This window comes from Pimephales promelas, chromosome 3, assembly GCF_988280905.1.
Source record: "Pimephales promelas chromosome 3, fPimPro1.hap1.1, whole genome shotgun sequence".
Lineage (NCBI taxonomy): Eukaryota > Metazoa > Chordata > Actinopteri > Cypriniformes > Leuciscidae > Pimephales > Pimephales promelas.
The window spans coordinates 12,491,563-12,513,517 of NC_142771.1; the positions used below are offsets into that span (position 1 = coordinate 12,491,563).

Consider the following 21,955-nt stretch of genomic DNA (forward strand, 5'->3'; position numbering starts at 1 on the left):
AATTATTTAGGATTTGTGCCTGTTTCCAATAAATAAAATTCAAAATCATCGTTGTCATAATTACATGTCTTCTAAAACAGGGGTTCTCAAACATTTTGGTGCCAGGGACCCCTTTCAGGGGAAAAAAAATTCCAAGGACCCCCCTCATATTTATAACAGTTATTGAGCACAAAGTTAATGTGTGAGCGGCAAATGAAATATTTTTGCACAAAATGAATGGTCTCCACCCAGGGTACTATGCAGGAATTTCTAAATAGCCTACTGAGGTAACGAAAGTGATCTTGCTAGGAATCACTTAGGATCCCTCACTTAGGAATTTTTGATGTTCTTGATCTACACATGTGCATTTTAAGGTGTTTTAAGGCCCCACAATTGGATAACTATAGATTTAGTAGAAGCATGTCAGTCAGTGGCATACATTTTTTTTTTTTTTGTCAAGATGTCACGAAACACAATCACATATTCCAATCAGGAATGGCCTTAAAAGAGAAATGTTTCAATAATTAGGCCTATTCTGCACACAAATAAAGCCCATAAGCCTATAAATACAATGATAATGGCATTATGTTTAATAGGTGCGTGCGTTAATTTGAGCTACTGTAATTAGCTAAAAAAAACATACAGTATATGTTAAATATATGAATCCATAATGTTAATCTCATGGGCACAGTATGTTTCTATTGACCTGCTTTTTCCTTTGTTAAAGTTGAGCTTGATTAATACTTTGCAAACTGATTGTTTCAGTCCTTTTTTAAAACTTTTATCTAAAACAGCTGTTTAGTTTATGTTAATTAAGGCCTACATCTTATCTCGCACTTGACTTTATGACCGTTGACTGAAACGTCGTGCGGGGAACTTTGAGTTCACTCCGACTCAAACATTTTGACATTGACGAGCTATCGTTGTTAGTCTGCTGAAGCACCTCAGACGAGAAGGTCAGTATCGCGATGTGCATCCTTGCAACCTCAGTTGTGGGTACGGCCCTGTCACTATGCACTTTTATTTTAATAATGATCAGACTTCTAATGTCAAATCTACAGTAGCAGTGCTAGAACTGACTATTGTGCGCGCACGCGAGACGCCGGCGCGCAATTACATGGGAATTTTTCCTCAGCAGTGGAAACAGGAATACTCTTATTTATGGTCATAGATAAGACAAGAGTGCATCATCCGAAACGGTAGTGTCCATTTTTTATTTGTGTATAGGCTACATTATAAATGACTACAAAATGTCATGCCTTTTAAAAATACAGAAAAGAACCTGATGCGGGTTCATGCCGTCTCTCTGTCTCCTTTCTGGCGCCCGTCCCGCAAAATCAACAGCAGCGAATCTACTTGACGCAAAGACATAGATTATCTATCTATAGAAAACTTTAAGTGTCTACTTTGTATTGTTTTATGTTAAATGCTTTATATAAGTTACTTAGGAATAAACAGCATGTTTTCAGATGATAAAGAAAACATGACTTATAGCATGGAAAAAAACGTTAGGTTGTAAATTATTTCGCGGACCCCCTGGCTTTAGCTCGCGGACCCCCAGGGGTCCGCGGACCCCACTTTGAGAACCACTGTTCTAAAACATACTGTCTATTTAATATTACGATATTTTCCTGTTTATTGGTTTTATTAAAATACAGTAGGCTATTGTACAGTTTCAGCTATATGAGTTTTAACTGAACGGTTTACTATTTATTAAATAGCCTATAATTAATAATCATTCTATACATAAAAATATGCCATTTAACATTCAATAATTAAATGAATTAATTAGTATGTTTAATTAATGAATTGATCATTTTTTTAAGGAAATGTATGTTTTATAATTCTTCTACATTTTAATATTTAACATTTGTGTTCTCCTTTTTCCCCCTCTCAATGGTTAATTTGAACCCTTTGGTTGTAATTACATTTACAAACAAAGCTCAAATTATTCACGAATACTGCTCATAAATTTGTTTGTTGAGGTGTTTCAAGCATCTGTGTCACTATATTACTATCATACATCACTCTAAAATGGAAAATGGATTTCATAATAATTGACTGTTCAAAGCTCTTTTAACAAACTTCAAGTCAACAACATAATCTTCCATTCTCCGACATGTTGTTTTAGTAATGAAGAGAGTTTGTTTGCTCTGTTTTTCTTAAGTGTGATGTTGTGAATGTGAGAACCACACTATCTGACATAGGTTAGAGGTTCGAGGGAAATGAAAGCGTGTGTTTCGCCCTACAGTGCTGTTCCCAACAGTATGACGCAGGTGCGAGCGGTTTCTGTCCGACGGTTAAGCCCGGCAACTCGAATCTGTCCTTTGATATTAATAAGCACAAATAAATAAATAATGTGTAGCCTCACTGCACACAAAGTGGGTGAGATCCACATTATTAGTGTCAGTGGCTTACAAACGAGGAGATGTGAATGAAAAGATCTCTGCTGTCATTTTGGATAAGTTTGGCTCATTCTCCATATGGCCTTTATTTGATTTGTCTTATGTTAAATTGATCTATTGTTTACATTTCTGTTGCTACAGACAAATCCAGTACAAAAGTCTATCTTGCATACACATCTATTTAAAATGTTCACCTTTATTGTCCACAAATAGGCTACTGTTCATTGAACACACATTTACATATGGGGTAAATTGTCAGAAAGAAAACCTGCTGTTTATTGACACTGTTTTGAAAAGAATAGTCTACTTTTTAAAAAAAAAAGTTTTACAGCATGTATTTAGCTATTTAATTTAAGTCAATTATGAAACGTTATGTTACATATATGAAACAGATATGTCAACTTTATTCATCAATTAGCCTATATTTGCGGTTTTAAACACGTTCTAGGCGCGTGCACTGTGGCCACGCCTCCTCATCAGCTGACACAGCGCGCGTGACACACTCTGAGCTCACTGACTTCCTAGAGAAAACTAAAGCGCGGACCGAATCATAGTAAAAGTATGTGAATTAACGGTAAGTGTTTATGAAACTATAACTTATGATAATATGCGTGTCATCTTCCGGTATCCTTAAGATGAGTAAATGAAGACCTCGATCATTTCTTCCGGTGTGTTTGTTTACTGTTTGCTGCATCACTTTAACATACATAGTGTGATCAAAAGCTCCGCTTGTCTGATGTTTTAAAATCGGTGCCATTATGTATTAAATAATCAGAAATAATAATCACAATACAATTTTTGACACATCCGATAGTCCATATAAACATGGTAGGGAAATTAGATTGACCGTTCAAAGTTAAATATTGTGTCATAAAAACAGATAAAATGCGTTCAAAAGGGCAACGATCGTTAGTTCATTGTGTTTTATGAAGGTCAACTCAGTTTATTTCTATAGCACTTTTAGTATATGAAAAAAGCACCTCAAGAAAGTCCACATCACAGTTGTCATAAACATCCCGGTACATAATTGAATAGCTTCTTAATTATATGAAGAGTTCAGATGCAAAAGCCTCTAAATGCCATTTGAAATGTTCTTCTTTAATGATGATTTTTGTCAAGCTTGTATATTTAAGTTCAGTGATTTCACTTAAATTGCAATGATAATTACCTATTAATTGTTATTTAAGTGAAATTACTGAACTTAAATATACAAGTTCGACAAAAATCATCAATAAAGAAGAAAATTTCAAATGGCATTTAGAGGCTTTTGCATCTGAACTTCATATATACATATATAAATATATATAAATATGTATGATTCACCTGACATTTAATAATAACCAATATAAACCACTTTGATGACCTGACAGATATGACTATTTTCATAGGGTGTTTTTAAGGTGGGATTTCAGGCGAGATGCCGTCCAATAAGAGTGTCTCAGATGCCCCGATCACACAGTTTGTGAACTGTAGGATACTGAAGGACCACAAGCTGCAACGGTAACATATCAACCAGATTCTAATTATTGTGTACAAACCCATAATTTCCTGACAATTGTATAAAATTATATTAAAATGTGTTGCAAGTAGATGATTCACGTGCATTCTCACATATTTGAACCTTGCAGGGGGCTTTACACTCTCCATAAATACTGATTGATTTTGGATACTATGTAATCATTTGTTTGTTTCTAACCCTGATTGTACCATCTTGAGCATAGACTTTTAGTTGAGCCCAGATGGAAACTTTTTGCACATTTTCGACAGCGATTTTGAGGGGAAATCTGATTGTGTACCGTAGGGAAGACCTGTGGGTTCGTGCGGGCAAGATTTTGAACCCAGAGAAGCTGTTCTTCGATGAGGAGGGGTTTGCCGATCACAAAGTTGACTGCGAGAATAAGATCATTGCGCCTGGATTCATAGATGTACAGATAAATGGTAAACTACACATTGCCATTGTTACATTCACCAGTTGGTGTAAAAATCACTGTGTCGATTCCTCCCTTTTTCTCACTCATAGGTGGATATGGCATCGACTTCTCCCAGGCCAGCAGTGACATCAGAGGGGGCGTGGCTGTGGTGGCCAAAAAGATTCTTGAACAGGGCGTCACTTCCTTTTGCCCCACGCTCGTCACGTCTCCACCAGACATATACCATAAGGTTCAACCTATGCACCAATCACTGCCCTTCATTTGTCTCTCAGATGCTCAATTGCACCCACAAATAGATCGCCGAAGTTCCTTCAGGCTAAGCCTAGGATTGACATGTGTTGGGACTGTGTTTTTATTGGCACTTTAATGTCTTCATATCTCGCATCATCAGGTACCTCCTGGAATAATTAAACAATGTAGCATACGCTATTGTTTAAAAGTTTGGGGTTGGTTGAAAGAAGTCACTTGTGCTCAACAAGGCTGCATTTATTTGATCAAATATACAGTAAAAGCTACAATATTATGAAACATTACAATTAAAAATAAGTTTTCTATTTGAATAGATTGTAAAACGTAATTTATTCCTGTGATTAAATCTGAATTTTCAGCATCATAACGCCAGTCTTCATTGTCACATGAAGGATCATTCTAATATGATCAGAAATCATTCTAATATACTGAGTTGATGATTATTTTTCAATGTTTAAAACGGTTGTGCTGCTTAATATTTTTATGGAAACCATGATGTTTTTTTTTTTCAGGATTCTTTGATGAATAGAAAGTAAGAACAGCATTTAAATTTGAAATATAAATCTTTTTGTAACATAATAAATGTCTTTTCTGTCACTTTTAATCAATTGAATGCAATGCATCCTTTCTGAATGCAACTTTTAACATGACCCCAAACCCAAACTTTTAAGTGGTAGTGTTTGTAGTACTTTCCACGAAGCACCTCCCATGCTTCTTGTTCAATTTCAGTTAAATACTCACACACTTCGGCTTGTTTTGCATCACACTTAAAAAGGAACAGTGTCATGTATATAGTTGCATATATCACATATATTTATCATTAGTAATGCTGCTGTCTTTCTCTCCACAGGTCATTCCTGAGCTCAGAGAACAAGATGGAGGCCCTGAAGGGGCAGGAGTTTTAGGTGAGATGCACACAGACCTAGTCAAATTTCTCAAACTTTAAAGCTGCTGTATGTAATTCTTTTAAATGTACTAAATCCTAAAATTATGTTTGCAGAAATTTAGGAAACACGCTAAATTCAAATACTTGTATCTCGGAAAAAACAATATAACAGCTATTGAAATATGTGTTTCATGTCAGAATATATATTTTTGGTTTTGGTCTGAGTGACTCCGCCCACTGCCAATTGACCCAATAGTATTTCAACACCCGGGTTGCCAGTTGGTGGAAACAAGTGCGCTTAAAACAAGCACTCAAAAGTGAAGACAAAACGTCTCGATCGCCCCCCCCTGTGACCGGTCCTAGTATATGTCATAAACCCCGCCTCCCCATGTTATTCAACAGGACGTGAGACCAACTAAACAATTAAATTACACTTCACTTATCCTTTTCCCAAAGATAGTTTCTGTCACTTACTGTAGTTTCTATCACGTTGATGTCATTTCAAGTGTTTGCTTTCAGTTAGTTATTTGATGCTATTAAAACGGTGCTGTGACCTCATGATTGACAGCTGTGATTGACAGGTTCTCTGTGCGAAGTATTTACTGAAGCACCAACGGATTTTTTTCATATGTGGTTAGTAGTTGTATTTACCTTATTTTAATGAGGATCTGCAATCAGCAGACATCATTGGAGAGGAACGGAGCAGACAGAGGCCACTTAAGAAAAGTGCGTTTGATTCAGCGAGAATGAGGGCGGGGCCTTGATTTCGTAGCTTTACTTCCTGCTCACGACTGCGCATGTCTGGTCCCGAAAACGCAAGTTTGCAGACTCGAGTTCCAAGATGTCAGCGCCATATTGGGACACTGGCGGCTTCAGTTCTCTCTGATGAAAAAGAGCAAAGGGGCGTCGTCCATCTTTTTTACAGTCTATGGGTGGAAAGCACAGCCGCAGCGTATTGTAGCCACGAAAGCCAGCAAACGTACTGGGTCAGGGATCGCAGATTCTCCCTGACCATTAAAAACAATCCAGACGAATACATTAGCCAATCATCTCGCAATATAAAGCTTGGTTTATACTCACCAGCATTTTTTGTAACTGTTGCACACGCTCCCGTTGTATGTCCACAATCTGGCAACCCGTGAGCGTCCAGTCTGAGGAGAAGCGGACAGGAGAAACAAACTTCTCCATTATTTTGAATGTGGGCTGCAGTACCCATTTCAACCACTAGTCACTATTACATACTGCACCTTTAACTAAATGATGTCAAATATTTTTTTTGTTTAATGTTTTTCCTCCTGATTGTTTCAGGTATTCACCTGGAGGGGCCGTTCATCAGTGAAGAGAAGAGAGGCGCTCACCCTCCGAAGTTCCTCCGCACGTTTAAAGCCGGCGGCGTGGCCGACCTGTTGGAGACCTACGGCCCCCTGGACAATGTCGCAATGGTAACACTCGCACCAGAACTGGCCAATAGCGCGGCTGCAATCCGTGAACTGGCAGGAAGGGGCATAGCCGTGTCATTAGGTGCGTACATATGTGTACACAGACTTTATTTTTGCTATTCAATTTCGTCCAGGTTGAGCATGTCCAAAGTGCTTCTCTGTCCAGGTCACTCCATGGCCGATCTCTCTCAGGCCGAAGAGGCTGTGCAGAATGGAGCCACGTTCATCACACACTTATTCAATGCCATGTTGCCTGTTAGTATCACACACACACACACACACACATTAATTAACAGTTATTCGCATTATAAAACATACTGTATGTTGGTGCACAGTTAAACGTTTAAAATAACACCATATTTCTAATACATTATCCTACCATGCAAACAAATCGATTTAAAAATCTAGAAGTATTTTTTTTTTTTAGAAGTACAGAAACATGCATTTAACAACACATTTAACATTTTGTTTTGTTATAGTTTCATCACCGGGACCCGGGCATTGTGGGATTGCTTACAAGTGATCGTATTCCACCCGGTCGGACTGTTTACTACGGTATGATCGCAGACGGGATACACACACATCCTGCAGCGCTGCGCATCGCCCACAGAGCTCATCCCGCAGGTATTCATACACACACACACACAACACGCAACCACAAATCTGTGTGTAGAACACTCAACCTATGATACATTGCCTCTGTACATTTTAATGAGATGCAATGCATCTCTCTCAGGTTGGTTTTTATGAATGAAGTTAATCTGTGTGTAAGAATAGAGCTTGTGTTTGTGTGTGTCAGGGTTGGTGTTGGTCACCGACGCTGTGACAGCGATGGGTCTCCCTCCTGGCCGACACACACTCGGACAGCAGCAGATCGACATCCAGGGGCTTCACGCATACGTCGCAGGTCTGCATCATACTCCTCATGCTTTCATTCTCAGCAGCAAATGAACCAAAACGCCTCTATTTCTGTTTGGCGAAACGTTGTGTTTCGTTTGGGTATTGTAGGTATATACAGCCATTGATCTGGGTGTCATTTTAAAAACTTTATTTATTTAACATTTTGTGCTTTTAGTACATCGTTGTCATGTAAACGTCCCCTAATTCTCTATATCAGTATCAGTGTTTCTGAACTCTTGAAACGCCTCCATTGTAGTCTTGAGTTTCTACCGGGAACGAACACGTCACAATATTCCTCATTAGAATAATTAATGCGTAGAATAAAGGGGTGGGGCCTGGTTGAGTTAGTTAGTGGTGTGTTAAACTGGCGGTTATGGGAAGGGGCGGGACATTTCCCAAACACACTCAAAGCGCTCGATCTGGGTATTTTTAATAAGGGCGTAACTATTTACTGGAATTATTTATACACATTTACTCGATATATTGATATACAGTACAGTTCTTAAGTTTAGTGTCTGTAAGATTTTTTCACGAGTCTCTTATGCTCTGAATAAAAAAAACTGTAATATTGTGAAATATTAATACAATGTAAAAAAAAAAAACAATTTTAAACTAAAGTATTCCTGTGATCAAAGCTGTATTTTTAGCATCATTGCTCCAGTCTTCAGTGTCACATGACCCTTCCGAAATCACTCTAATATGATAGTTTGCTGCATTTTTGTGTAAACAGTCACATTTTTTTTATTTCAGGATTTTTTGATGAGTAGAAAATCCAAAAGAACAGCCTTTATTTATAATAAAAAACCTTTGTAACATTATTAATGTCTTTACTATCACTTTTGATCAGTTTAATGCATCCAAGTACTTCGGAAAATATACATTTGATGTAGGGTTTTTATTTTAAGTATTTGATGTGTCTCTATTATGCTTTTTAAATGGATACTCCACTTTTTTTGGAAATAGGCTCATTTTACCACTCCCTCAGAGTTAAACAGTTGGGTTTTACCATTTTCGAATGTATTGAGCTGATTTTTTGATATTTAGAAGAATATCAGTAACCAGATAGTTTCTGGTCCCATTGACTTCTATAGTATATTTTTTTTTCATACTATGGAAGTCAATGAGAGCAGAAACTGTCTGGTTACTGATATTCTTCTAAACTCTGGGGGAGTGGTACAATGAGCCTATTTCCAAAAAAAGTGGAGTATCCCTTTAAGGTATTATTTACTGATGTTTTATCATTTATTTATTATTTAATATTATTTTTATTGTGAAATGCTTTACAAGGTATTATTCATATAATAATTGTGGTGTGTTGCTGACTTGTACAGCACCAAGTTCAAGACAAATGTCCTTTTGGGGATAGTAGTAGTAGAAAGTGTGTTTTATTAATTCATTCATCATGGTTTCAGGCACTACAACTTTAAGTGGCAGCATTGCGACCATGGACATGTGTGTGAGGCACTTCAGAGAGGTGTCAGGTCAGTGTGTTTGTGGGTATGGAGTGTGGCGTGTTCATTAATCGTAGTGTGTGCGTGTCGTAGAGGTTTTGTTTTTCTGACGTGTGTGTGTGTGTGTTCGTAGGTTGCACTGTTGAAGCGGCATTAGAGGCGGCATCTCTTCATCCTGCTCAGATGCTGGGCATCAGTCACAGGAAGGGAACGCTGGAGTACGGCACAGATGCAGGTATGAGCACGACTTTCAGGATTGATTTTCAGTCATTCATTAAAGGAGTAGTTCACTTTTAAAAAAGTTTTGCTGATAATTTACTCACCCCCATGTCATCCAAGACATCCATGTCTTTCTTTCTTCAGTCGAAAAGAAATTAAGGTTTTTGACTAAAACGTTACTGGATTTTTCTCCATATAATGGACTTCAATGGGGTCCAAATGAGAGTTTCACTGCAGCTTCAAAGGGCTTTAAACAACACCAGACGATGAATAAGGGTCTTATCTAGCAAAACGATAGGTCATTTAAAAAATAAATAAAGTTGAAGTTTTATAAGCACAAATGCTCACCTTGCTCTGTTCTTGCTCTGTACATGACGGCACGAACGCGCATCACAGAACAGAGCAAGGCGAGCATTTGTGCTTATAAAACTTTAATTTTTTTTTTATTTTTGAATTGACCGATCACTTCGCTAGATAAGACCTTTATTCATCGTCTGGTGTCGTTTAAATCCCCTTGAAGCTGCACTGAAACTCTTATTTGGACCTTGAACCGTTTGGACCCCATTAAAGTCCATTATAAACTATTTCATCAAAAACCTTAATTTCTTTTCGTCTCAGGGCAATCACAGCGAAAGTGTCGGTGCTTTATGTCATCGAATGCGATCATCTTTGATAGAGAAACGTATTCTAGAATATATACAGATCTAGCTGCACACTTTAGTGGTTATTAGGTAAATGCATTATGGGGGCCACTGGATAAAGTGTTTTCTTTCGTATTGTGAAGTATATCCGAGTGAAACCGCTTCTCGAACAAGAGTAAATGTGGGGCGGGACTTGATTTTGTCCATGTGGAATTGTGGTTTGCTATTGGTGGATCTCATGAGTGACAGGTTGATCCCGTCCTCGCGCCATTAAACACATCATCAGAGAAATGATGAGTTGCAAGAGGGAGAGGACGTTATTTTAATTAAGATTATGAGGCACATGTGCATGGATAAATCATTTATAATAAACCCTGCAATATTACTTAAAACAACAATTTTGATTTCATGGTGTTTTTTGTAAGACATGCCTGTAGTCATGTTGGTTGTTTTGTAGATTTTGTAGTTCTTGACGACACACTGACAGTCAGAGAAACCTACATTGCTGGACAGCAAGTCTGGAGGAAGTGACATCATCTGGAGGACTGTCTTCTGCCGGAAGAGTTTTTTTCTCTCTCTCTTTGGACTTGGATCGCCAAAAAGACTAAAAAAATGCACAAACATCTTTATTTTTTCATTTAATTTCCTTGATTATTCCCTGAATGTAAAAACTACTGCATTTAAATAAGCATTATAATATGGGAGTCTTCCTGCTCATGTACCGTCACTGAATGCATCTTGGGGGACATTAAAAAAAGAGCCAGAATCATTTCATCACATATTGTGTATAGATGTGTGTTGCTGTAAAGTCAAACACAAATCGAACTTGTTCAAATGTGAAAAATATTTCAGTAATATAACCGACATGTATATCAATACTTCCAATCTAATTTAATCAACTGATTCCAATGTGTTGTGATTTTAAGGCACATTTTTAAGGTCTTATTTTTTTCAGTGTATTTTTTCTTTACTGATTTGTATTTCTTGAGTCTGAATGTGGAAGATGCATCTGTGATAGATGTATTAAAGACATCCAACTTACTACCACAATCAATATCCTATTTATTTCAATACAACTTCCCCAAATCATAAGTCTTTAAAAACACAACTTTATTTAAAAATCAAATTGAAATTAGCTTTTATAAATAATTTTTTCATCAAATCAACAGACGGATGATTTGACAGTCAAACTGCTGGTCCTCTGAACAACAACAGTCCTTAATCGGGCCTTCAAGTCAAACAGACATGGTGTGTTTGTGTAAATGTGTCATCAGTCTTTAACCCAGAAAAGTTGAAATGAAGACACTGGTGTCCAGATTTAGAGTTGCATGCCACCAGCGATCCGGAAAATACAGCACCTGCACAAAAACACTCAGTTTAACCTCTACAGTAGGTGATTTTGACTGTACTTCAACCCTTAGTGCTTAGTAGTGAAGTGTGTAAAGGCCCGATAACACACAGCGAAGTTCTTTTACATTCTTAAGTATAAAAGTTAGATACCAGAATACCTGAGGAGCAATATACCGTAAACGAACATCCCGACGCCATCCGCACTGCTGACAGCGGCGTTTAGAGGAATATGTAAACATGTGATGCACTCTTTCCTCGCAATGACAAAGATAACTTTGCTTTGTCATTGAGCCAGAATTAAGTTTTCCAGAAAAGCTTTGGCAAGCCGTTTCGGACTGATTTAGTCTAAAATGACGTCAGTAAATATAAAGGCCTTAAAGGTGCAGTAAGTAATTTGACAGCTAGTGGTTGAAATGGGTACTGCAGCCCAAATTCAAAATATTGGAGAGAGTTGTTTCCCCCACTCCTCGTCCTCAGACTCCACGAACACATGGGTTGCCAGATTGAGGACATGTAACAAGAGCCAGTGCAATGGACAATGGAAGGTGACGAGCCTTAACCTGTAAGTTGACGAGTTGATTTATCCACCTGATCATAGAGCTTTTTTAGATGGATGCCGTGGCTTTTTAGGTCAGGTTGAATCTGCGATCTCAGACCCAGTTCATTTGCTGACTTCTAAATCTGAAATATGCTGTGTTTTCCGCAAACTGGCAACCTGGTGTGTCTAAATACTATTGGGTAAATTGGCAGTGGGCGGAGTCACACGGAACAAAACACATCGACACCGAAAGCACATTTCAAAGTAGAATAACTTGCTGTAGTGTTTTTTTCAGAGCAAAAACAGCAAGTATGTAGACTTAACATGTTTCCTAAATCTCTGCAAACATATTATGGTATTTTTATGCTTTAATTAGTACAGTAAAGATACAAACATACAGCACCTTTAAATGGGTTCAAAATGCACATGGCTCAAAAAGTTAAATTGACTGCAAAGTTTGTTAACCTCACCTCTCCGGGTCGTATGGTGCACTCCAGGGGCCTCTGGTGGAGCTCAAGGTTTGGGTAGGACCGAGAGACCCAGGACAGATGGGTGTGGTTGGGGTGGAACTCGGGTGCCTCCTCAGGGGGGTACAGGAACCAACGCTGGAGAACACAAGGACAGACTATTGTTTGTATACAGAAGCATATCAATATAGGTCTAATGAAAATGATATCTGCACTAAAAAGTGTACAGACCTTCCTGCCATAGATGACTTCAGAGTAGCCGGGGCCGTGCCAATGAAACGGGACACCCGTACCTGGTCCTGCAGGAGAGAGAAGTAGTTTTGGGGTGAAAATGAATGTTTGTACGGTCCAAAACCACAAATTGGCTGGATTGAAGAGGCTCTATACCAGCAATCCCGAAGCTATATGCGGGATGCATGAGTGGAAGAGAAAAGGGTGGCGCTTCATACTCTTCGAACAGAGAATGCCACTCCGTGAAGTTATTATCCCCAAAGAAGTACAGTGTATCTGAAATAAACATGCACACACAGTATGAAATGATCATGTACAGTGTGAAAAACATTTAGAGCATGGATGTAGAGAATGAGAGAGAGCCGACCGCTGCCCAGTGCGTCTTCAGACTGAGGGGTCAAAAGGACCTTTACAAATTCTTCAAACCGCACGTCCACTGTAAAGAGACAAAGAAATAGGCTTGAAAACACAAGTTACACCACACAATGAAAAAAAGGAAAAAAAGAAAATAATACTTTTATTCTACACGGATACATGAAAGGGATCGAAAGCGACAGTAAAGACGTTAACAAAATATTTATTTTTCAAATTAATATTCAAATACATTAAGCGGCACAACAATGTTTTCAACAATGATAATTATATGAAATGTTTCTTGATCATCAAATCATCATATTAGAAGGATTTCTGAAGGATCATGTGACACTGAAGACAAAATTAAGCTTCGATCACAGGAATAAATTATAAATTATTTTAACATGCATTCAAAACAGTCATTTTAAAAAGTAATAATATTTCCAAAACTATGGTTTTCCTGTGATTTTGATTGAAAAAAAAAATGCAGCCTTGGTCATCAGCATAACAGATTTATAAAATGCTTTAAAAATCTTCAAACTTTTGAATGTTATTGCTGTATGTACCATTTAGTATGAACACACTGCACTGGATGGACGGATGTTTCCATTATTCTGGAAATTCTTGTGCTAAGTGTGGGTCATGAGAAATCTCAGTAGTTGTCAAGTCACCTTACCGTTTGCACATGAAAAAACCGAAGTATGTGAAAATGTGTATACGTCTACCTTTCCTGTATGAGTGTGTATTGGCTGTGCTGAGACGGACCGTTTTCTCTCCGTACTCTCTCACCAGATTGGATTTGGAGCACAGGAAGCGGAACTTCTGAAACATCCAATCACAACACAACACTGTTAGAAATTAATCAATAAGAGCAATAAACAACGTATGTACAGTATATCTACAATTCTTACGGTGTTATCTGTTAGACCTCTGAGTATAACTGGCTTTGCATAAGCATACCTGTCAAACAACAAAAACAACAATTTTATTTGATTTATTATATATTTTAATGCTATAATATCTATCTAAGCCAACATTACAATTTGTAATATCAGAGTTATATTATATATGATAACATATGTTACAATTATCATTAAAAGAATACAATACAAAAAGCAACGAAAATCAGGTTCTTACACCACGTGACTTGTGCAAATGTTCATGTGTGTTATTCTTACTCTTTAATAAACTCTGTGTATGTTATTGACTTCCCATCTCTGATCTCAATGTTGCACTCGCCTTCATCCTCCATACTGGAATCCATTCCCCTGAAAGACAAATCATACTAAAGTTTTGAGACACGGCCCGAGATTGATAGGAAATGTTTGTCCATCATGTAAGTTATCTCTCACCATCCTCCATCATCTCTACTTAAGGTATTTGTGCAATGAAATGACGCCGGTAACTGTAATAACAGGAGCAGTAACAGTGCCCTGACAATCTGATCCATGTTTTTTCACCCCCTGTCATGAGAACATAAACATTATACCACCTGTTTAAACACCGCCATTCACTCACTAGTACTAGTTTCAAAATCACACTAGTCTCAGTTCCGGGGGGCGGTGCTTTCAGCGCGTCAGTGACCAATCAGCGTAGGCCACACTAGGATATGGGCGGGATCTCAAGATAGTGTATTTTTATTTTTTTTAAATGGTATTCAACAAATGTTAAGTATTCTATTAATGTGTATTTTAGTTACGTACTCAAACATGTGAATAAAGTTTGATTTTGGGGTAAATAATGTTTTCATCTCACCTTTACGAGTTGTGATGAACTACTGAACATGAAGTAAAGGAAATCTTTGAAAAAATATTATTGTAATAAGTTTGTTCATAATTACTTCACACGACTAATCCATACATATAAAAAATGTTTCTTGACTGTAAAGATAAATAATATTTTATTTTTTATTTTTTATTGTATTTTATTTTATTTACTGGAGGTTGGATGTGTTAAGTATATTGAATATTAATATCAATAAAATCTTTGTCAAATTAGTTATGAAAAAATTCAAATTGAAGCAATTTTCTTAATTAACACTAAAATTAAATGTGTGAAGGTAGGAACCAATGTGCTCGGTGCGAAACCAAACACGGTCAGTAAATACAGTCGCGCGCGGCTCTGTCATTGGTCTGTGTGCTGTTCAGCAGTAACTATGAAGGGAACATGAGGTGTCCTCTAACAACAGAACATCAGAAGAGCAGATTGTACCGAGGAACTTGATGCACACCAAGTGCTCACAAGAAAGGTCGGTTTACGTTTTCACCAGTTTATATTTGTAAGCATGCGCTCAGAATATTTAGTGGTAGGGCAACACCATAGACAGCAGGGCAACACTGGCTGTGTCTCAAACCATAACGAGCTGTTTATCAAGACATTTTTTAGGGACGTAACGTTACCAGGCGGCAGCATCTAACGGTGCCCATCTAAACACTGCCTAGATAGGAAGCTCAATATGTTTTGAAACACAGCCATTGTGTCTGTCCTGTCATGTTAAATGGGTAATTCTTTAAATGCAAAAAAATGTAGGCTATATTGTTTTTTGTTTCATTCTATTATTGTTTGTAGTATTTAATTGTATTCCATCAGTCATAATGATGATATTTTTCATAATTTGTTTTATTTCATTTACAAGTTGTCATCCATGCACATTAACGTCACATGCTTTTCTCTCCTATGCACCAGTTGTGCTTTTAACACATGATCTGAGCAGGAATGGTGGGATATGATCCTAGCGCCCCCGGTTCGGCTCTTACCCCGGAGGAAGCTGCTCTGGCCGGGTCAGCGGCCGGCATGGTCACCCGTGCCCTCATCAGCCCTCTGGATGTCATCAAAATCAGGTTTCAGGTGAGGCCTTCCATTTCACTGAGCCAACGAGCTGTTGAGTTTCACAATTGTTATTTTGTACACAGTAATATGAACACATTCAACTAAAGCTGTCTTTCCCTAGCACATCTGATGTGTATAAGAACATCACGCCTAGAACATGAGTCACTTTTTCCTGTGGAATTTCAGTGCCATTCCCAAATCCACACTTTGGCACTCAGTTGAAAAGAAGTTCAAAATGGCACATTGACTCCATTTTCTGGTCTGGTGTGCATGTAAAACCAGTTTAAAGCAGATAAACAAGCTTGAATTAATTTGTTTTTTAGTTAGCAACTGATGGACGGGCCTCAAGGTGGCAGTGTCTCGCTTTTTTAGGCACTTCAAATCTTCACATTCAAACAACTTCTTTCTGATTTTGCTATAAGAGGATAATTTTTCACTCTTGTGCATCGCTCCCGCAGTTGCAGATCGAGCAGGTGTCCTGGAGGAATCGTCAGGGGAAGTACTGGGGTTTATGGCAGGCCACGCGCTGCATTCTGACCGAAGAAGGTCTTCCTGCGTTCTGGAAAGGACACGTTCCTGCCCAGCTGCTGTCTGTGTGTTACGGGGCAGTTCAGGTACTTGGAGATGCATAAAATACAATCAGATATTTACACTTCTAATGTGGCCTAAATCATCTCCCTGTTTAATAGTTAATAGCCAAATAAAACTTTTTTTATTTACACATTTTTATTGCAATGGTAGAAATGAAGATCCTGTTTTGCTCTATTCTGTCAGGACTTTGTAGCAAAACGTTTCTATTCTATTCTATTCTATTCTATTCTATTCTATTCTATTCTATTCCAGTAGAAGTTTGTTGCTGTAAATAAAGATACTTTTTTTTTTTTTTGTATTATTTATTTACAGTTTTAATATTTGTTAATATTTTAAGCTTTTGTTTTTAGATTTTCAGTTTTCATTTTACTGCATTTAGTAAATTTGATATCTGATTTTTTTTATTTGTGTAAATATATATATATATATATATATATATATATATATATATAAATTACTAACACAAATGCTACTATATATATATATATATGTGTGTGTGTGTGTGTGTGTATGTTATTGTATGTGTGTGTATATATATACAATAACATACACACACACACACACACACACACATATATACACACAGTAGTATTAATTAATTTATCTTTGTTTTAGTAATTTAATAGGCTACTTCAATTTAGATATGTTTCAGTTAGTGCCAAGGCAGCATTTCTAATTTTTTCATTTAATATTTATATTTTCTTTCAATTACAAAAACTTTTTTTTAATAGTTTTACTTTTAGTTAACATTGGCAATGCCGATTCTGATGTTGCAGCAATAAATTAATAATTAAAAAAAAAATTTCTACAATTTAAAGGGATAGTTCCCCCAAATCATCATTTACACATCCTCATGTTGTTCCAAACCTGTATGGATTTCTTTCTTCTGCTGAACACAAATCTTGAATTTGAAGATTGCCGGAAATCAAACCATTTTTGGGGCACCATTGAATTCTGGAAATCAATGGTTTGATTACAAGCAATCTTCAAGATATCTTCTTTTTTGTTCAAGAGAAGAAAGAAATCCATTCAGGTTTGGAACAACATGAGGATGTGTAAATGAGGACACATTTTCATTTTTGAGGGAACTATCGCTTTAAATGGTAGCAAAAATTACTATCCTATTTGGTATTTTAGGTTGATAGATCAAGCATTTGTGGTAACCCCTCACAAAATTGTAGACTTCTTGAAACTCACAGTTTCTGTTTGTCTGTTTTGTCCTAGTTTGCGAGTTTCGAGGCCTTGACAGAGCTGGTCCATAGGAAAACCCCCTATAACAGCCAGACCCCAGGAGTCCATTTCCTCTGTGGCGGTTTGGCCGCCTGCTCCGCCACCTTCTCCTGCCAGCCGCTGGATACCCTGCGCACACGCTTCGCTGCCCAGGGCGAACCCAAGGTCAGGGGTCAGACCTCAGGGGCGGGATCCTCTAAATCATGACGCAATGTATCTGAAAGGGTGAAAAATTTAAAGAAATACATGATAAATATCTGAATATCTGAAATATAGTTAATTTCAAAAGGTCAAATTATTCCAAAACCTCATGAAGAGAATAAATAAATAAACAGATTGGAGATCAAAGCTTTCATATGTCAATACAGGTGTTCTGCAGGGCTCCGTTTTGGGTCCTCTTTTATTTATTATTTATCCTTTACCTTTTGGTAATATTTTTAGGAAATTTAGTGTTCAGTTCCACTGCTACGCCAATGAGACCTGTCCTCCAAACCTAGATCTACCTTTCCTCCATCTTTGCTCTCAGATTGTTCAGCGGATATTAAAGAGTGGTTTACATCAAATCTTCTTAAATTTAACAGCAGTAAAACAAAAATTATTCTTGATGGTTCAAAAACCAATCTGGCCAAATCAAAACATTCCTCAGTGAATATTAATAATTTTCCAGTGTCTGTTTCTAAACAGGTTAAAAGTTTGCCTGTCATCTTTGACAGTATTTTATCAATCGAAGCACATATACACAGTGTCGTGCGCTCTGCATATTTCCACATGCGTGATAATAATCAACCTTGTCCGGCTTTAGTCACTTCCCGTATTGATTACTGTAATGCTCTTTATTAAGGCTCCCAGCTGGCTGATCACATTACTCCCATATTACAACACTTGCTCTGGCTCCAGATTAAATATCAGACTTATTTTAAAATCCTTATTTTTAATCACAAGGCGCACAATAATCTTGCCTCATCATACTTATCACATATCAACAGAACTTGTTCTCCTCGAACCCCTGTTGCCACAGAATGAGCAAAAATTGTGAAAGTCTTCATGTTTTTAAATCTTGCTTTAAGACGCATCTTTTTAGGCAGTTTTATCCAAATCTGTCCAGGCTGTAATAATGATTATTTGTTGTTTAATGTTGATTGTTTTATTGTGTTTGTAAGATGCACTTGAGTGTCATGTAAGGTGCCTAAATAAAATGTGTAATAATCATAAATTACTAGTCAGTTACCAGTGCGAAGTGCCTAAATTTCATTTTGTGTTGGGTTTTAATGAGACACTTCACCTGATTCAAAAGTTTTCTCATATACAGATGTACCGTAACCTCAGGCATGCCGTCGGCACTATGTTCCGCTCCGAGGGGCCCTTCGCCTTCTACAGGGGCCTCACACCCACGCTCGTGGCCGTGTTTCCATACGCAGGCCTGCAGTTTTTCTTTTATAATATCCTGAAGAAACTTCTGGCACAGCAGGACTCCAAATCTAAAGGTCAGATCATGCTTCTTTAACCTTTTAGTATCATTTATATACTATTATTGTATTTGTTAATATTTAGAATTAGCTTTTATTTTTATTTTTTATTTTTTTATTTATCTTTAAATTAAGTTTTTTTTTCTTATATATATATATATATATATATATATTAGGGCTGTGCAAAAATTAATTGCGATTAATCGCATCCAAAATAAAAGTCTGTGTTTACATAATATATTTGTGTGTGCTGTATATAATTATTTTGTAAATATAAATACACACACATGCATGTATATATTTAAGAAGATGTGTTATTCACATATAAAATATTTATATAATATAGATTATGTATTTTTATATATATACAGAATTTAAGCGCAAATAATTCTTAAATATATACATGCATGCATAGGTATTTATTTATACAAAATAATTATATACAGCACACTCAAATATATTATGTAAACACAGACTTTTATTTTGGATGCGATTAATCGCAATTAATTTTTGCACAGCCCTAATATATATATATATATATATATATATATATATATATATATTTCACCTATTTCTATGGAAAGCTTTTTCCGCAAATTTTAAATAAATCAATTAAATTGAAAACTAAAACCAGATTAACCATTTCATTAAAAAACTGTACGCAAAACATGACATCATTTTCATTACCACAACGACAATGTGTCATCCTTGTTGAATTGAAGAATATAATGCAGTCAACTTGTATGCAAATTATGTTAATGAGTGGGCAGGTCTCATTCAAGTAAGGGAGAGCGTCTGAAAGTGAAGTTTTAAATTTGATCATTGAATTGATTTATTTAAAAATGCCTACTATGTTTCAAGTACCAGAAGTTATTTTTATTAGATTTTTTTAGCTATAACAACAATGATCTTAAAGTACATATCTATAAAAGCAGATTTAAACCTTGTGCTTTTCTGTCCCGCTGTAAATGTTGCTGTGGTGTTTTGTCTGTTTTAAGGAGGTTTGCACAGTCTGGTCAGTGGCAGTTGCGCCGGAGTCGTCAGTAAAACTCTCACGTATCCTTTCGACCTGATTAAAAAGAGACTTCAAGTGGGTGGATTTGAACAGGCCAGGATGAAGTTTGGACAGGTTGGTAGTATCAACTTTGGTATGTTCAAAGTCAAACCCAACCGGGGTTCATCACTGTCCCTATCACATAACTAGTTCTGCTCGCTAGCATCATCCTATCTAGACCTGCTGTTGTTTTATGTAGATTTTAGACCTTTCTGAGTTAAATACTGTTCAATAATATTATATAAGACTTTAGATGGGGTCCTTTAGATGGACATTTTTCTTTAAAGAAATTATTATTTGTATTCATCATGGATGCATCAAACGCACACCTGAAGCAGCACACCTGTTTTCAACATTGATGATAATCAGAAATGTTTCTTGATCATCAAATCATATTAGAAGGATCATGTGACACTGAAGACTGGAGTAATGATGCTGAAAATTCAGCTCTGATAACAGGAATAAATTAGTTTTAACAGATTCAAATAGAAAATTGTTATTTTAAATAATAATATTTCACAATATCATGTTTTTTACTCTATTTTTGATCAAATAAATACAGCATTGGTGAGCTGAAGAAACTTATTTCAAAAACATTAAAAATGTTACTGACCCAAAACTTTTGATTTTGAAACCCCAAAATGACTAATTGTTTTCTTGTATTTTCTGTGTAGGTGCGCACGTATCATGGGTTTGTGGACTGTGTGGTGAGGATCGGCAGAGAGGAAGGGCTCCGGGGTTATTTTAAGGGACTCTCCCCGAGTCTCCTGAAGGCCGCTGTGTCCACGGGCTTCACCTTCTTCTGGTACGAGTTCTTCATCAATGCCATTGTGAGCCTCAAGAGCAGCTAGTGAGCAAACCTCATCGAGAGACATTTTAGATCATCAGATCCGATGTAACTTAACTTGCGTTTTACGGTGTGTAGATGTATTAGGACCAGAAATATATTTTTTACCTCTGACTTGCCTAAGCCTAAACTAACCTGAACTGTCACTCTCGACTGGAGACTTGAAAACCATTGTTACTCACAGACATTAATGTCTGTGTATTTTGTTTGCACTGCATGAGGGTCTATTTTTTTATATATATATATATGTGTATACACACATATATACATATATACATACATACATGCATAACACTGGAAATTAGAATGTTTGAACTATAGTTTTTTTTTCTGTTTTGCATTTCAAAACATTTAAACCATATAGCAAGTATAGTGCATAGAATATTCAGTCATCTGGTTTACAAAAAGTTTCATTTTGTGTGTTTTATTTCATTGTTCATTGTTTCAAATGGTGAATGGTCCAAAAATGTTTTGGATGAATTAAAAAAAATTAATATCAATTTAGATATATACAGATGAAAGAAGAACAGTTTGTTTCCTCTGGCTGTTATCCCCATTTTTATATTTTTTTTATTGTAGGCCTACTTCCTTTCTGACAATAAGAAAAACAAGGTTCATAGTGGTTATACTTTATATCTGTGTACTCCTGTATAAAAACACATTTATTTAGGGGAAAAAAGGGGTGAAGCAACTATTTTTGTAATAAAAACATATTTTATTCTGGTTCTCTTTGTATCCTGTCCTGCTTTTATTCAATTATTTTGGGGGGGAAATAATGTTTCCTAATATTTAGTTATATTCAGTTTCAGATCCACAAAAAAACACCTTGTCAATGTGAATTGAGGTGTATAAAAAGCCTTACATTTACTTAAAATGTCATTTCTACATAAAACACACA

General features: G+C 36.6%; 3 protein-coding genes across 5 annotated transcripts; 2 read left to right on the forward strand and 1 right to left on the reverse strand.

Annotated features, from left to right (window-relative positions):
• Positions 1 to 2,822: 2,822 nt before the first annotated feature.
• On the forward strand, positions 2,823 to 11,150 carry amdhd2 (amidohydrolase domain containing 2). Of its 2 annotated transcripts, none has more exons than XM_039662759.2 (12): positions 2,823 to 2,958; positions 3,773 to 3,884; positions 4,186 to 4,322; positions 4,405 to 4,544; positions 5,415 to 5,469; positions 6,759 to 6,971; positions 7,056 to 7,144; positions 7,369 to 7,513; positions 7,689 to 7,796; positions 9,202 to 9,270; positions 9,374 to 9,475; positions 10,558 to 11,150. In XM_039662759.2, exons 2-12 carry the CDS (start codon positions 3,802 to 3,804, stop codon positions 10,629 to 10,631), a joined length of 1,215 nt encoding a protein of 404 aa, XP_039518693.2. In that variant the 5' UTR covers positions 2,823 to 2,958; positions 3,773 to 3,801; the 3' UTR covers positions 10,632 to 11,150. The 2 variants fall into 2 exon arrangements, with proteins under 2 accessions (XP_039518693.2, XP_039518694.2); XM_039662760.2 differs by having other exon boundaries at positions 2,866 to 2,943.
• Positions 11,151 to 11,195: 45 nt separating this feature from the next.
• jmjd8 (jumonji domain containing 8) lies at positions 11,196 to 15,933 on the reverse strand. Of its 2 annotated transcripts, none has more exons than XM_089128271.1 (9): positions 15,797 to 15,933; positions 14,219 to 14,308; positions 13,952 to 14,000; positions 13,766 to 13,862; positions 13,054 to 13,122; positions 12,843 to 12,962; positions 12,687 to 12,754; positions 12,459 to 12,593; positions 11,196 to 11,458 (listed from the first exon to the last, which is right to left on the reverse strand). In XM_089128271.1, exons 2-9 carry the CDS (start codon positions 14,302 to 14,304, stop codon positions 11,378 to 11,380), a joined length of 705 nt encoding a protein of 234 aa, XP_088984397.1. In that variant the 5' UTR covers positions 14,305 to 14,308; positions 15,797 to 15,933; the 3' UTR covers positions 11,196 to 11,377. The 2 variants fall into 2 exon arrangements, with proteins under 2 accessions (XP_088984397.1, XP_039518720.2); XM_039662786.2 differs by lacking the exon at positions 15,797 to 15,933 and adding an exon at positions 14,393 to 14,596.
• slc25a19 (solute carrier family 25 member 19) lies at positions 15,142 to 21,782 on the forward strand. Its single transcript, XM_039662775.2, has 7 exons — positions 15,142 to 15,288; positions 15,726 to 15,887; positions 16,328 to 16,483; positions 17,685 to 17,855; positions 19,000 to 19,174; positions 20,155 to 20,285; positions 20,885 to 21,782. Exons 2-7 carry the CDS (start codon positions 15,756 to 15,758, stop codon positions 21,059 to 21,061), a joined length of 942 nt encoding a protein of 313 aa, XP_039518709.2. The 5' UTR covers positions 15,142 to 15,288; positions 15,726 to 15,755; the 3' UTR covers positions 21,062 to 21,782.
• Positions 21,783 to 21,955: the final 173 nt, after the last annotated feature.